Source organism: Mizuhopecten yessoensis, unplaced genomic scaffold (genome assembly GCF_002113885.1).
Source record: "Mizuhopecten yessoensis strain PY_sf001 unplaced genomic scaffold, ASM211388v2 scaffold716349, whole genome shotgun sequence".
Lineage (NCBI taxonomy): Eukaryota > Metazoa > Mollusca > Bivalvia > Pectinida > Pectinidae > Mizuhopecten > Mizuhopecten yessoensis.
This window is the reverse complement of record NW_018480072.1, coordinates 1,051,406-1,066,276: the sequence shown is the minus strand read 5'-3', so window position 1 is coordinate 1,066,276 and position 14,871 is coordinate 1,051,406. Positions and strand designations below refer to the sequence as shown.

Below are 14,871 nucleotides of genomic sequence, written 5' to 3'. Positions count from 1 at the left end.
AACGTTTATGATTTGAACAGTGGCAAACTGACTTAAAATAATATAATTATGCTGTCCCCTACTTTTTATTTCGAATGAAAACATCAAACAATGCAATGTATTTGGTCAAGATCCTTCAAACATTAAATGAAATTGACATCTCTATACATTGCCCAGGCTTATAAACCCCGATTATAAAAAAATTAAAAAAACCCATTAATAATGACTCTGCATGTGATCTTTCAAAGCAGTGAACGTAACAAATGACACATTAAAGATATGATGCAGTTTTAAATGTCAAATGTCCACAATTTGCTACAGCTACTTTGCGTCTGAAATGATATTGGGATTCACTGTCAACGAGCTGCTTTTTAAACGAAATAAAATTGAAAGCTTTCATTTTGTATGTACCATTATTGGACGGAGATTGCGAAATATCAGTACGTATGGTAATACTCTTTACAATCCAGCAATGCTTCGCCTGGCTGATATGGAAGTAATTGATTTCACGTTTCATTTCAAAGCACTGTATTACAGCGTGGGTCCTCTTACTCGCGCGCCCAGGGGAATATCGCCTCCACATATATTTTCTATTTTGTAGTCAGAATACACTGCAAGATTGCTATCCAATATTATAGAGAGAGGGAATTGTTTTCTCCTTTTGTACATTATCTGAATCAATTGTGTAACTGTATCTTATGAATGCAGAGTCTGGCAACCATAACTTCATAGAAATTAAATATTTACGAAACTTCTACGCTTTCATACATTACCAGAGTACTCACGTTTGACATGTCAACTGCAATCATGGGGGGAGAGATATCCTATGTTTTAATGCTATTTTATTAGGTTATTCTCCCACTGGTACTACCGTAGGGAGTTATGGGTTTGCACCTCATTCGTCAGCCAGTGTAATACGTCGTACGGGGCGCGCGAGCTAGGCGTGTTACATATACTCTGTCACCTACAATCGCCAAATATGTATGAGAGTACCTCTTGGGATTAGAGAGTGTAGCACGCTTAACCCGGGCCTTTTGTCCCACTATATTCAGTTTTCTGGCCTATTATTCATCGTCCGTTACATTGTCCAGTGCGTATATCGAAAAATGTGTCGCCTATAATTGCATACGTGGGTGAAAGCTCTTCTGATGGCGAGTTGTGTTTCACAGTGCAATCGGGTTTCATGCCTCATAATGCACAATGTTATTTTCAGCAGAAAACATTGTGACGTCACAAATGACCGATATCGACGTGATTATGATCCAACGATTGAGAATGTAGGAAAACGTGTGCCATCTAATATAAATATATTATTTGGTCAATAATGGCAGTTATATTTTCAGAATTATATTACTACTGATTTGTAATGGACACAAAACTGTTTCCTTTCCAAATTGCTAACACTGCATAATATTAGCCTATTTTAACCCAATTCAACAAACCGGCGGCGCTGTATCAAATCAAATCAAATTGTGAGCCGTTATTAGTAAATGATATGATATGCATTTCCATAAATATACAGGTTGTCTCCACAATATCGATTTTAAGAGTAAATATGATACGAGATATTTGATTATTATCTAACATTAATGATTCGTAAACAATGTCATATCAGATGAGAATTAGATATACGGTTTCTCAGATTCAGTTTTAGATCAAATTGTGCAGTAACGTATATAGCATTATGATACGTGGTATTACTTCCTGTGAAAATATCAAATTGTAGTAAAAGTGATACATATACATACAATATTCAAGTTCAATAAACGGTTTCTCATATTGCAGTTTTATATATCGTTGAATAATATTGGATACGTTACATTGTCGACATACATGTATAATCCCTCTCTGAGCGTTTGATTGTACCTAATGATATATACTGGACACGAGTTGGATATTCTGTTTCTCAAGTAGCAGTTTTTAGATAAAATGATGCAGGATCGGTGTGTGATATTGGACGCGTTTTATTTTCGTCATACATTATATACACACACACACACACTCACACTCACACACACACACACACACACCTCCTAAAAGTGTCGAACTATACTTGATAATATACACAGGATACGAGTTAGATATTATGTTTCTCATGTAGCAGTTTTGAGATCAAATGATGTACTTTTGCATGCGTTATATCGGTGTCATGATAAACATTCCTGTCATAGTGTCAAATGTTACTGAATTATACACAGGCTACGAGTTTAATGTTCTGTTTCTCAAGTAGCAGTTTTAGATAAAATGACGTAGATGTAGAATCGGTGTATGAAGTTTGAAGCGTGTTATTGACGTCATACATGTATATGTATATATAAATATAAACATTCCTGCCAAAGCGTCGGATTGAAGTTAATAATATAAGCAGGGTACGATTTAAATGTTCTGATTTTGAAGTTGAATATCAAAGGAAGCAGTATCGGTTTTTGTCATAAGACATGCTTAATTGTCATCTTCTGCCATATAAATGTGTCTAACCGTAGTAAACAGTTTACAAATTTTGCGAGTTGAATATTCTGTTTCTCATTTTACATGTAGAATCGGGTTTGTTCGTTAGTATTTTTCACAAAACGCAAGTTAAATATTCTGTTTCTCCCTTTACTTGTTTCGGGTCTGTTCATTAGGATTTTACACAAAACGCTAGTTTGATATTCTGTTTCTCATTTTGCAAGTAGTTTTTGGTCTGTTCATCCAGATTTCTACGTGTTAGTAGGCAAAAACTATACTATCTCTACAGATTGTCTCCATGTAGTAAAAAGCTCTCCCCTGTTAAAAACCTTGTGCAATTTGGATTCATTAGTCAATAATCTGCAAGAGAAACACGTTTTGTAGTAATTTGAACGTCTTCGGAGATAGCTCCTTTATAATTAAAATGTTTAGTGTTTACCTGTACCTAAACACACGCGGTACAAATTGGAGAAAACAACGAAAACCTATCCTGCTAATATCTCCAAACTGGCACTCGCCTCGCCAATAACTAACCACACAGGCACTGTAAGTTAAAGGGTAATTATTCCTTGGAAACACGGGGCTACAAAGCATAGCTCCATTTAACACCTCGACATTGATACAAAGATGCCAAGTCCAGTACAGATAGGACTTACGTACCATAGCCAAACCCTCGTTGTGCAGAGACCTGCTTCTCCTATCTGATAACACACCTACATTGTACATCCTGTATTGTTTGTCTGGGAACAAAAGTCAGGAGTACAACTCTGTGCTCGGCTACCCATTGCATGATAGCATTAGTTCTACCTCAAGGTGTATATTGTTCTTCTTCGAATTATGTTTACAGTGAAATCTCGTTTTATTGCCGTCATTTGCACAGATATGTTTTTCGTTTATAAAATAGCTGGCGCTAAAATGAGGTAAACGTATTAAGGACGTCTTCAGGGGATAAACGAAGTTGACATATTGTGACCTTAAGCAAGGTGGCAAATGGAACGAGGGGCAGTAAAATCTCGTTTATTGCCACCATTTGCACGGAGAATGTTTTCGTTATAAGGGAGTTGGGGATAAAATGAGGGAAACGTGTTAATGACGTCTTAAGAGAAAAAAGTAATATGTAGGCGTTATAAGAGGTGTCAAAAAAACGAGGGGCATTATATCGGGAACCCGTGGATCTATGTCTATCTTAACACGAACGATTTTTACTACAAGGTGTATATATATACACACTATGCTTTGTGGTACACGGCACTGTCTTATCATGGAGTAAGAATGTGTTTGACCATATTTCTAACTTCAAGCCTTCAAGGAATATACTTTTTCCAGTTTCGTGAGTCTACTAACGAACTAAGGTAAAATTGTTTACATTTTTTACATGAATTTTCAAATCAAAATGTATAAGCATTGGTTTCAAAATAATCAGCTTGATATGCCAAATGTGATAAAATGTAAGACACCGACTTTGGATATTTAGGTACAAAAAAGTTAAGTTTATTTTGACGAATGTATGATTGTAATTTGTAGTTGGTAACTGAGTCGACGTTTGAGCTGTGTACACATGTAATTATGGACAGTATACATGTCACGCACTGAAAACACCTACATAACGTCAGAAGCTCTCTGTTGATATTGACAATATAACGAGGTTTCAAAACAGTATAAAGAGGTTTTACTCTGACTGTTAGTCTAAAGATATGAGTTATCACTTAGATGTCTACCCCCGTTATACTGCTAAAGGATTTGTATAGTTAGATTGAACGTTATAAACAGTTTTGTCGATAAAGCGAGGGAAAGGAGAAAGTGAAAAATGACTACGATGTAGATATGTGGCTGAAGGCCAGGGAGCAAATGAAACACAAGGGGCATTATATCGAGATGACCCTGATAGACCTATATAGACACAATGCTGGTATTCAGGTCGGGGATTGAGAAAATAATGCACCTACTATTACTCCCTGCATGATCGTAAGAGGCCGCTAATGCGGGAACCCCCGGCAAAATTGGGGATTTGCTTTTGTGACCTCTATTTGGGGACACAAAAGCCATTAAAATATATCTGCTGCACCCATTGCAATATTTGGGACCTTCATATTCCTACCTCTAACTACCTTTTATTTCTTTGTGCCTTGCTTGGCAATACCTCACTTTTGGCTCTAGTGTTGAAAGAATTTCAAACATTTTACATTTGGTCCCCCTCGACCATGAATCCTAGTTGTTCCAAGTGTACACAAATGTAGCAGATCACCGATTGTCGCTGACACACACACTCACGAGAGCCGTATGCGAACAGTGGAATAGATCTGCCAACGTGAACGTCGTCAGTTGTGTGTGTACGGAGGTTGACCTCGGTAATATAGGGAAGCATTCTTATCTTTAGCTGTCTGGCGTTTATATAATAAACTCGTCTTATGAGAGATACTGTGGTGTAATCGCTTGTCTTCAATACGTGACGGTTATAAAATCTCAATATCTACGGTAGCTTATTAGGCCCAGAGCTCAGAGTCGCCATAATAGGAAATGACGTCATTTGTCATATGATGTTAACATTTACATCCAAACGGAACAAGATACTGTTGAACTAATGAACATGTATGGCAAGAAAACTCGCGTCTTATTGGTTAAAAACGTGAGGAGGTATTGAATTGTTTATTTATAGACTCTGAAATCATACATAATACGGAAGTATGTTTTTCTTCTTCAACTTACAGAGAGAAGTTTCCTGTGATGTCCGTGCTACAAATGGTCGCTTGACAGGTTACCTCAAATTCGTGACTTCCTTTAACGGGTTTTTATGTAATTCGGGTCTGAAGAATTTCTTAAGTACTTCAAATTCAACCAGTGCCAATTAATTTCTCGACATTTTCTTCACGTTGGCAAGTGTTTACTGCATACCGGTCCACATAGCATAACTACTTGTAGGTTTTGCCTGCTTGACTAGTTGTGATATATGAACCTGCATACAAACCGTCAATTAATGTCAATTATACGATAGATATATGATCTTTCGGATAGAACATGATATATTTGGCGTTTTTATTTAAACTCCATCTCTAAGCCTCTCCGTACATTCTGGATTCTTACAGAGACTAATTAGAAGGCCCTCAATATCGACAACAAAAGGAAATGTCCGGAATTAATACCGGATGTGATACTATACAAGTCTCAGAAGGGATGCCAGGCGAGGATCCGAGATCACTCTCATTTCCTTGCATCTCCCAAAGGAATTCCGACGATCCATTACCAACCCTGGGACATAGAGGAAACAGACCTTGTTTTCCTAGTAGCAACATTTGCTAACCGAAAAAAATCCATTGACGAAACGCGCTGAGCGAAATTCGGCTTCCACCAAATATACGGTTTCTATAACAGCCAACTTGGTCCCATTTATGTTCCGGATTGATATTATTATTAAAAATGGTACATGTATATGTCTGGCTTGAACTTTTGTGATACTCTTTATCTTTTTACTAAAGATATACAATGTGTATCGGCTAAATAAAGTGATATAAACACTAAATGATATGCGATGCCATTAAACGTCCTTTCTTTTCGATTTAAGATAGGTGTTGATAATTTAAGATCATAAAAATAATATTCGTTCGGTGTTTCAAAGTCAGTTATAGGACTGTAAAATCGCTATTGATTCGATGCCTATAATTTTGGATCAGGAAAATCATATTAAGTCGGTGATGCTATTTTTAGATCCGAAAAATGATATACTGGTTCGGTGTATGCTAGCTTATCATAGGACCGTAAATCGATATTGATTCGATGTTTCTAATTTTGGATCCGAAATCAGTGTTCTTCTTACGGTTAAGTCAATCATTATTGAAGCTGAAAACCCCTTTGTAATAAGTAGTCACAATTTACATTCTTGTAAATCGTTATGACCATTTTGAAGTGTTTTGGTCTTTGCAATCTGTAGGGAAAAAATATCACTTGTATCCAGTATTTTTATGAATAATCCTTTGTCTTTAGTTATATGTGAAGCAGAGTTTTAATGGGTCGATCATCGGCGACCAGGTAGCTCATTTGGTAGAGCGTCCATCTAGAGTTCGGAGGGTCCAGCGTTCGAACCCTGGGTCTGGCCGTTGCATCTATGATTCTCCTATTACTTATCGAATTGAATATGTGATATATTTATCTCGGTTTCGATAATTGTTTCGCAATACAGTATCAGTATCCACCTCATCGAAAGTCCCTAATTAATCAATGCACGGTAAGTCACATATATTTAAATAGTTCAACACATTTATACTCGACGATGACTCGATCGCAGTTATTATGGCGAATATAAATTCAGACAAATAATAAATTTGAAATACAACAACAAAAATATTAATGAAGTGCAATAAAGCAATGATAGACAAATCACACTTTTGTTATTGTTGGTGTGGTGTTGTTGTTGTTTTTTTATATAAATCCGACATTTTAACAAACGGCACAGCAGTAAACGTATCCGTAGCTACAGAAACCCGATTGTCTGATATATTGTCCGAAGATGTAAAATATAAAAAATAAACCGAACAGATAATGAGATTCCGGTTTTCGCGGATATGCATTAAGGTTATTCATCGTTTGATATGCAAACTTTCAGTAAACACCCGCTAATGGAGGGGTTAGATTGTTTGAACACCACTGACTCCAAAGAGTGCCTCCTCACGATGTTACTTTAAACTAATACCGGAAAGGCGTATAACAATACAATTACTTCGGGAACTCCCAGCCGTAATCGTCATATAATCAGAAGATGTTGTATTTGTTATCACTACATATATCCAATCCATGGATTAATATGTAGTTTTCGTAATCTTTTCATAAACGCAAGTCATGTAATAAGGGGCATGTGTACTTCCGGTAATCACCGAAAAATCTGACAGCTTCACATAACAACATGCAGAAATACTGCTATGCAGTTTTCGATTGCATGTCTTATGATAAGTGATTGTCCCTAACATCAGCAATTTACTTCCATATTTTCTTATTCTTACTTCGATAAATTTGGCCTGTAACTAATCTAAGATGTAGTATTATACCGGAAGTGTGCATGCCCTTCTAATATACCACGCGGCCGTAAAATCATTCCGGCGATCTATGTTCCAGAAACTTGTCTCTTGGAAAACAAAATATTGCAAAATACATTAGCGTACGTGTCAACCATACAAAATAACAAAGCCGGACGTCGTTTGTAAGAGAGTACAAAATTCTTAAGTTAAAATTTAAGTCAAAGATTAGGCCAATAGAAAGTTGGCCTACACAAAACTGCATGTTTTATCTTGTTTTTTGTGTGTGTTTACAGATACTAAGCAATCTACTGGATATTGTCAAAGAGAGGGCTGACGATGCTGAGGCAGAGCTCGAAAGACTAATTGAGTCGCAAAGCTGCTCTGCAACATCAAGTGAAAACAGCGCCCGGACCGTCAGTACCCTTAGCAACGTCAGTTCCGGAAGTGACGAAGTATTCGACGGGTCCGGCTCGGTCCCTGGATCTCCGGACACAGGTGGTCGCCACCTTATACATAAGAACTGGGAGGTAAGAGTTCCGATCTTCATGAGCTTTTTTTGAATGTATGTAAACCCACATTCTTAATTTTGAACTGTATGTAGATTTTAGCATGCTTTATGAAATCCTCTGTTGGTCTTATGAAAATCGGACTTATCATTTATACATATATTTCAAATATTATAATTCATATCCTTGATTTATAACCGAGCTCTGCTGATTAATGTTTTTGAAAGTGTCCGAATCTGATTTTTGTGAGACCATTCACCTCTTTACTGAACGTCAGCTAGAACGTTGCAAACCTGCATTTCCGTCTCCTTTTTTTTTGAACTGAGTGTTGTGTCTTTATTTTATATGTACACGTCATGTATTTAAATTTTCTCTGCAGAAGTCTTTTTCCTTATTTTCTTACAGAAACGATACGAGGTAATCACCTATAATGATACGGAGATTGTGTCAAATCACGAGCTACAAATTGATAACAAGTCATATGATACATTTCAGGTCCAGTCCGACAATGCTGAAAACCTATTTCCAAATCTATCAAAATTCACAAAAGTATACTATATAAATGTGTTACTGTTGATAACAAGGTAATTTTATCGCAAATAGGATTCGCCGATTTTAAAATTTGTTTCAAAGTCGTATTTTGACACAATCCCGTATGTATTAAATATCATTTTGAGATGACCCTTTTAATGGCGTTTGGTGTATGCGGTAGTTAGTCTTGTAGCTGAACAACTAATATTATTTACTAGTTTAATTAGGTTTATAACCAGCTGGGTATGGCTTACCTGTTATTTTACGTTCGTGTCTGTAAAATAACGTAACAAAATTGATTCTAGTATGAGAGAGAGAGAAGAGGGGGAGAGAGAGTGAGAGACAGAAATTTTCGGAGAAAAACAGAGACATAGCCTGGCATCATAAAGAAAAAGCTACCAGGAGAGAGAGAGAGAGTCAAATCAAAATAAACAGGGAGGATGGCTAATAAAGAATTATAGATATATTGCGATAGACAGACAGATAGACCGACATACTTAAAACAGATAGAAAAAGGGAATGTGAGGCAGAGAGGCATTGAAATAAGCAGAAAGACAGAGAGATAGACAGTCACAGCAATATTTACAAAGAAAAAGAAAAGGGAATAAAAAGACGGAAAGACAGGAACGATAACAGAGAATAAAAATTAGGAGGAGAGAGGAACAGAGAGGTGGACAAACATGGTAACAGTAAAAGAGAGAAAGAGAGACAGAAAAAGACGGACAAAATAAAATAAAAATTGGAGACGGATAGACATGTTAACAGTGTGAGAGAGAGAGAGAGACAGAGACAGAGACATACAGAGAGAGAGAAGCAGACAGAGAGAAAGTCAGAGCTCACATGTGGTCATGTTATGTATGTACTGTTAAACCTGTTCTCTCTTATTTATAAAACAAATACTTAACACTTCAGACGTAGCGATCGTGACGTCTGCTTGAGATACGTTACATTTTAGGAAGGTCCGTACACGTTGTATACAGACGAAAGAGATATAATTGTCCCGTGCCATTGGCAACTTCCACTTTTCCAATTCCCAACTTCCTGTTTTTCATCCATAGACTATTACTAGAAAGTCATGGTATTTTGTTAAATCCGCCCGTCGCGATGAAAGACGTGCGCCTAATGCGATGGCGGTTCAGACTTCCGGTTTCCACGAAACATAATTCTTGGCATAATTCATGGACATAAAGCTCCCGCCATTTTGATCGAAGAGGGATTTATAGGCTACTCTATGGACAACAAGAGAAAACTGTTTTGATGTAGTTGTTTTGATTATGGTTTATATAAAATGTTTCTATTTCGACTTTGTCGAAGTATAAAAGGTGGCTCACAAACAAACTAGACATTCTTCGAGCTTTGGGCTCACTACGTACAATATATATAGCTTGAAGATATTATCACCGGCTTATATTTACAAAACGTTTACCCTTACATCCCTGAAAAGGAAAAAACAAAAACAGCAAGAATTGCGAAAGCATAAAATACAGCTTATATCCGGCACACGGCATTTTCTCTCAGCTTTTGGTTCTCAATTTTACCACAATAGAGAGAGAGGGCGCTAGTCATTTATCTGTAGGTTATAACTGCATCATAGTCAATGCCTAATTGCATCATAGTCAATGCCTCGCCCCCGCTACAAGATATTTCTCTCAGATTCTGGCCGACAAGTACGGCCTCGAGGATAATTCGTCAGAAACGGTATGATATATCTATATTTCCGCGGTCTTCTGTACCGGTAACTCATTAGCGCGTCAGTAATTTATAAACAATATGTGATGACGGCTGTTCTGTTCCTTGTCGGTTTGCATCTGCTCGTATATTTACTACTCTCAGGCAGCTGCTCAGGAAAATTCCCTTAAGGCCGCCAGTTATATCTTAGGTTCCGTATTATTTTGTAACGTGAGTTACGGACCTCGAATTTAGATATCACCTGTTTATCATCCGTGTTTCGCGAAATATATTTATATTTTGATAGATCCGCGGTAAAATGAACGCTAATTCAAAAATCTGTCGAATATTTACCTAAACACATTCAAATAAATCTTTGTCCTTTTCGTTACTTGATGATTCGAATGCAAATGATAGCGAACATTAGACTTAACGAAAACTGAACTGTTTGCATTAATTCAATGACGATAAAAACGCTAATAAGCGAGATTATTGTACTTAAACCAAATCCAATTACATCAAAGGGGCGAATCCTTATTTGAGATAAAACGATGTGCTAGGGTTCAGTACATTTAGAGAAAGTATCAGTTTTATAAAAAAAAAAATGGGGTTTAGCGACCTATCATCAGCCAAAGTCATCCATGTGTGTAACGTATGCGTCAGTAGCTGGAGTACTTGCTTCCTTGCAAAAACGCAGATCTGATGCCGACTTTTATAGTGCTACTCCAGCACCGTATTCCATCCCGTCACAAGATACTGACAATGGGCTACCACTTGTCGCGATAACAGTGATGTCATGCTAACTCGACAGTCAATCTTTAACAGTTACACTTTCGATATAATGTCCATCGATTATTGCCACCTTGCTTACCGCCAACATATGTCAGGCCGCTGCTTCAATGTATTGTCTAACCGATTTGTTGCACAAAAAATTCGCCGGGAAAATGGTGGCATTATAACGAGGTCCTACATTACTTGTATGGTTCTGACTTGCCTAGCGGTATGACGTTAACAAAGAAGGCGTGGCAACATTCTACCACATTCCCGTAGGTAATCAAACTAGGTTGTATGTTTTAATTCCTCTACTATAAATATAGGCACGTGGTTTAAAACAACATATAATAATCGCACGTGCTACTACCTTTAAAAGCCCCCTCCTGTGAAATCTAAAAGATCCATGGAACAGCAGCCCTTGAAATACTTAGCACAGCGACTACTCCTTACATACGGAGTCTGGTGATAAACCAGGTATTGGAAACGGAAAATCGGGTCAAAGTATATTTTTAGAAAAATAATCACCTGACCTGTTTTTTCATGTAGTGCATGCCTGTTTAAAAGCGATAACATCACTGACAGTTTCCTCTTAACTTATTTACCCCTGGAGACATATTTGAACCCTTCCAATTCATAGGTTGGAATAGTTCATTTTAAAATCTCAGGGATGAATGAGTTAAGTATGCGTGTTCACATTTATAAGGGTATAAAAAACCCAGAGAGAACTAATAATTCCATTTGTGCATCAATCACATTAGGCACAGATCTAGAGTTTACAGGTTGTTTGAGATATGTTTGATGCACACACTGTAAAGCAAATGTTTCGCACATATTCATTTATAAAGTAGCACCGTCCACTGCGAATGAGGTAGTGTGTATGAGAGTAATATATTGCTTGATATGTCGCTGATAATATGGTAATTAAGATACGCCATGGAAATGTAATTGATTTGTAAGCTACTGAGAAATAAATAATTAAGATAAAAATTGAAAAACACACACTGGTACCATATCACCTACATTTTGAAATCACGTAAGTCATAGTAAACGTCCTCTCTATGAACAAACTCCTCAAACTGCCAGGAATGTATTAATAGGCAATAATATATGAATTGCTGATACCGAGAATGAAGTTTATTATATGAAAGTAATATTGTAAGTAGGTCAGTGGGAGTAATTCCGTTTGTATGAGTGATACAATTCAAATATGTAATACGCTCGACATTTCAAGAGCTTTCAAAAAATCGTAGTTACTATAATCTAATGTTTTAATAAACTGTGAAAAATCTTTTTTGGTGTACCATGCTTTCAAGGTTACTGAGAATGAGGTAATTTAGATATGATTTAGAAATTTCCTTTTCACTGTCACACGTATTTTATATCCGTATACCACAGCAAAACACACATCGTTCTGAATGCACTGTTGTTATTTAGGGTCACTGAGAATGAGATAATTAAACTAGCATTTCCATGCCAACCATTGAGAATGAAGATACGACTGAAACCTTTTAAAATTGTACCACTGCACACATTAAGTTTATGTAAATCATAGTAGACCTACTTGCTTATCATGCTCTTGCACTTTAGGGCATTTCAGTTAATTACTTTATACACTGAAGGTCACTGGGAATGAGGTAAATGAAACACTATGAATGATCACTGAGCATGAGGTAAAGATTGCAAGACTCTGTTATCGCAATGAAGGTCAATAAAAAAAAATTGTAACTAAGATACCATTTATTACTATCTTACTTTATCCCCATTTTACAATGTGCAGTAATTGTTCTGTATTGAGAGTTGGGTAACTCACGTCAATAAAATGCGAAAATTCAAGCAATGTTTATTACCGTTATGAATGGTTCTTTTCCTGTTTAACATTACTGCAATTATTTATAGGGTTTAATGTCTAAACAGCTAAGGTCATTAAAGGACGTGCCTCCATGTGTGTTAAGTATGCATGCATGTGTGAATTTGTGCCGGAGACAGGGTATGTTGGTGTATTTGCCTCCTTGTGATAGCGTGGTTCTGATGCCGACATTATACTTATATCTCACTGCATTCCGCCCGGTCACATTATACTGACAACGGGTGAACCAGTTGCTGCCATTCCCCTGAATACTAAACGTTAAACAGGGAAATAACAACTACCATTTGTAATAACTTTGGTATAAAAAGGCCTGTGGACAGGAATCATTGCCTTCCTCACTTGGCCGATTGCTTAACATTAAAGCCAAAAGTGAGGTGTTGCCAAGCAAGGCACTAGAAGATAAAAGGTAGTCAGAAGTAGAAAGAAATATAAAGATCCCAAATATTGCAATGGTCGCATCCGATTTATTTTGGTCGGTTTTGTGTTCCCAAGTAGAAGGCACAAAAGCAAAACCACAATTCTGCAGGGGGTTCCCTCATTAGTCGCCTCTTACATTACTGCGAATGGTCACAGAGGATTATATGTATGCAAGGCAAATGTAATAACGTATTACAGCAATTAAGTTAAATCAAATCTCGGCATGGAGGATCACTGAGAATTTCATGAAAATATCGAGGAGACTCTATGGACGATTATTTAGAATGAGGTACATTTTTGAATAAAAAGATCATGTATGTTCACTGAGAATAAGTTAAATGGCACATAACGGATGATCATTTAGAGTAAGTTAATTTGAAAGTGTAATGTCATGGATGATCACGGAGAATAAGGTATATGATCTCAGAGAATGTGATTACTCTGTCATAGTTTTGTTATTTTGATTTAAGACTTTACCAAAATAGTGGCAGATTTTGAGAAAGCATGGAATGGATCTCGATGCAAACAGCATTTTTATTATTCATAAGTATTTTATGGTGTTGTTTTTTTGCTCGATGAAAGTAATTCGGTTCATTGAAGGTATTTATTTATTTTTTCATTCATTGATTTTGGAGGCATCGTAGTCTAGTGGTAAGATGCCGGGCTCGTGACCGAAGGGTTGCGGGTTCGAGTCACGTCACGGCACTGTGTTTGAACAAGATTCTTTACTCCGCTTGTTCCAGTCTACTCAGCTTTAAATGAGTACTTGGTTTGGCAGTGCTAGAATTGTTGAATGCTAGCTGTTAGCGCCGAAATGGCAGCATCGGCTGTATGCTCCACAAGGAATTGAGAACGAAACTGGCTGGTTGAAATGCCATATAACCACGGATAATAATTTGTGAACTGCTTTCAGACGACCTACAAACTAGGTTGTGATAAAGCGGTATATAAGAACCTCGAATGAACAATTATCATTATTATATTAATATTATAATGATTTAAGAGAAATTTCGATTCCTTGAAGGTGTACCTATTTGCAGTCAGGAATTGAGATCTCTCTCTTTTTTAAAGAAAAAAACTCTGTACCGCCACTGGAAAACTATGTCTTAATCATTCGTGTCCCATTTCTTGCTTGTTACGTTAATGGAAATGTGTGGTCATTAATGGAAATGCGTGGTCTGATGGGGGATTACGAATTATCACAATACAGCGCCATTACGATGGATTTATCACCGACATTACCATATCAGATTAAGCTGTGATTTACCATCCATTGTTCAAAATTAAAGAGGACGGTAATATGCGGGATACGAGCCACACACGTTATCCATTATGAGAAACAACTCGGTACATAGGAAGTTGCAATTATTGGAATTCAGGCTTCCATTAATTTTCAAATGCAATCTTAATTTTGAAGATAACCGACTTCTGAAAATACTTAAGAAAATGTCACTTACAATTCCGTCACCTCCTGAATAAAGGAGTATAGTCTGTGCTATTGTAGCTAAACTATGACTCGTGTTGCTTCACCATTAACTTATGTGGTCAAACTTTCGATTTATGTCGCTAAATCATCACTTCTGAAACTAAAACATTGACTTGTGTCGCTAAACCACTGACTTGTGTCGCTTAATCATTGACTCTTGTCGCTTTATCATTGACTCGTGTCGCTCAA

The 14,871-nt window shown here is 36.9% G+C and overlaps 1 protein-coding gene across 3 annotated transcripts in view; it reads left to right on the top strand.

The window, feature by feature from the left end:
* LOC110443497 (golgin subfamily A member 4-like) overlaps positions 1-14,871 on the top strand; it is a 154,914-nt gene that overhangs the window by 113,396 nt on the left and 26,647 nt on the right. For 2 of the 3 annotated variants that reach the window (XM_021487735.1, XM_021487737.1), the window contains exons 5-6: positions 7,727-7,960; positions 8,345-8,356. In XM_021487735.1, coding sequence (XP_021343410.1) covers positions 7,727-7,960; positions 8,345-8,356 — 246 coding nt within the window. The remainder of the gene's footprint in view (positions 1-7,726; positions 7,961-8,344; positions 8,357-14,871) is intronic. The other variant, XM_021487736.1, reaches the window with a different exon arrangement.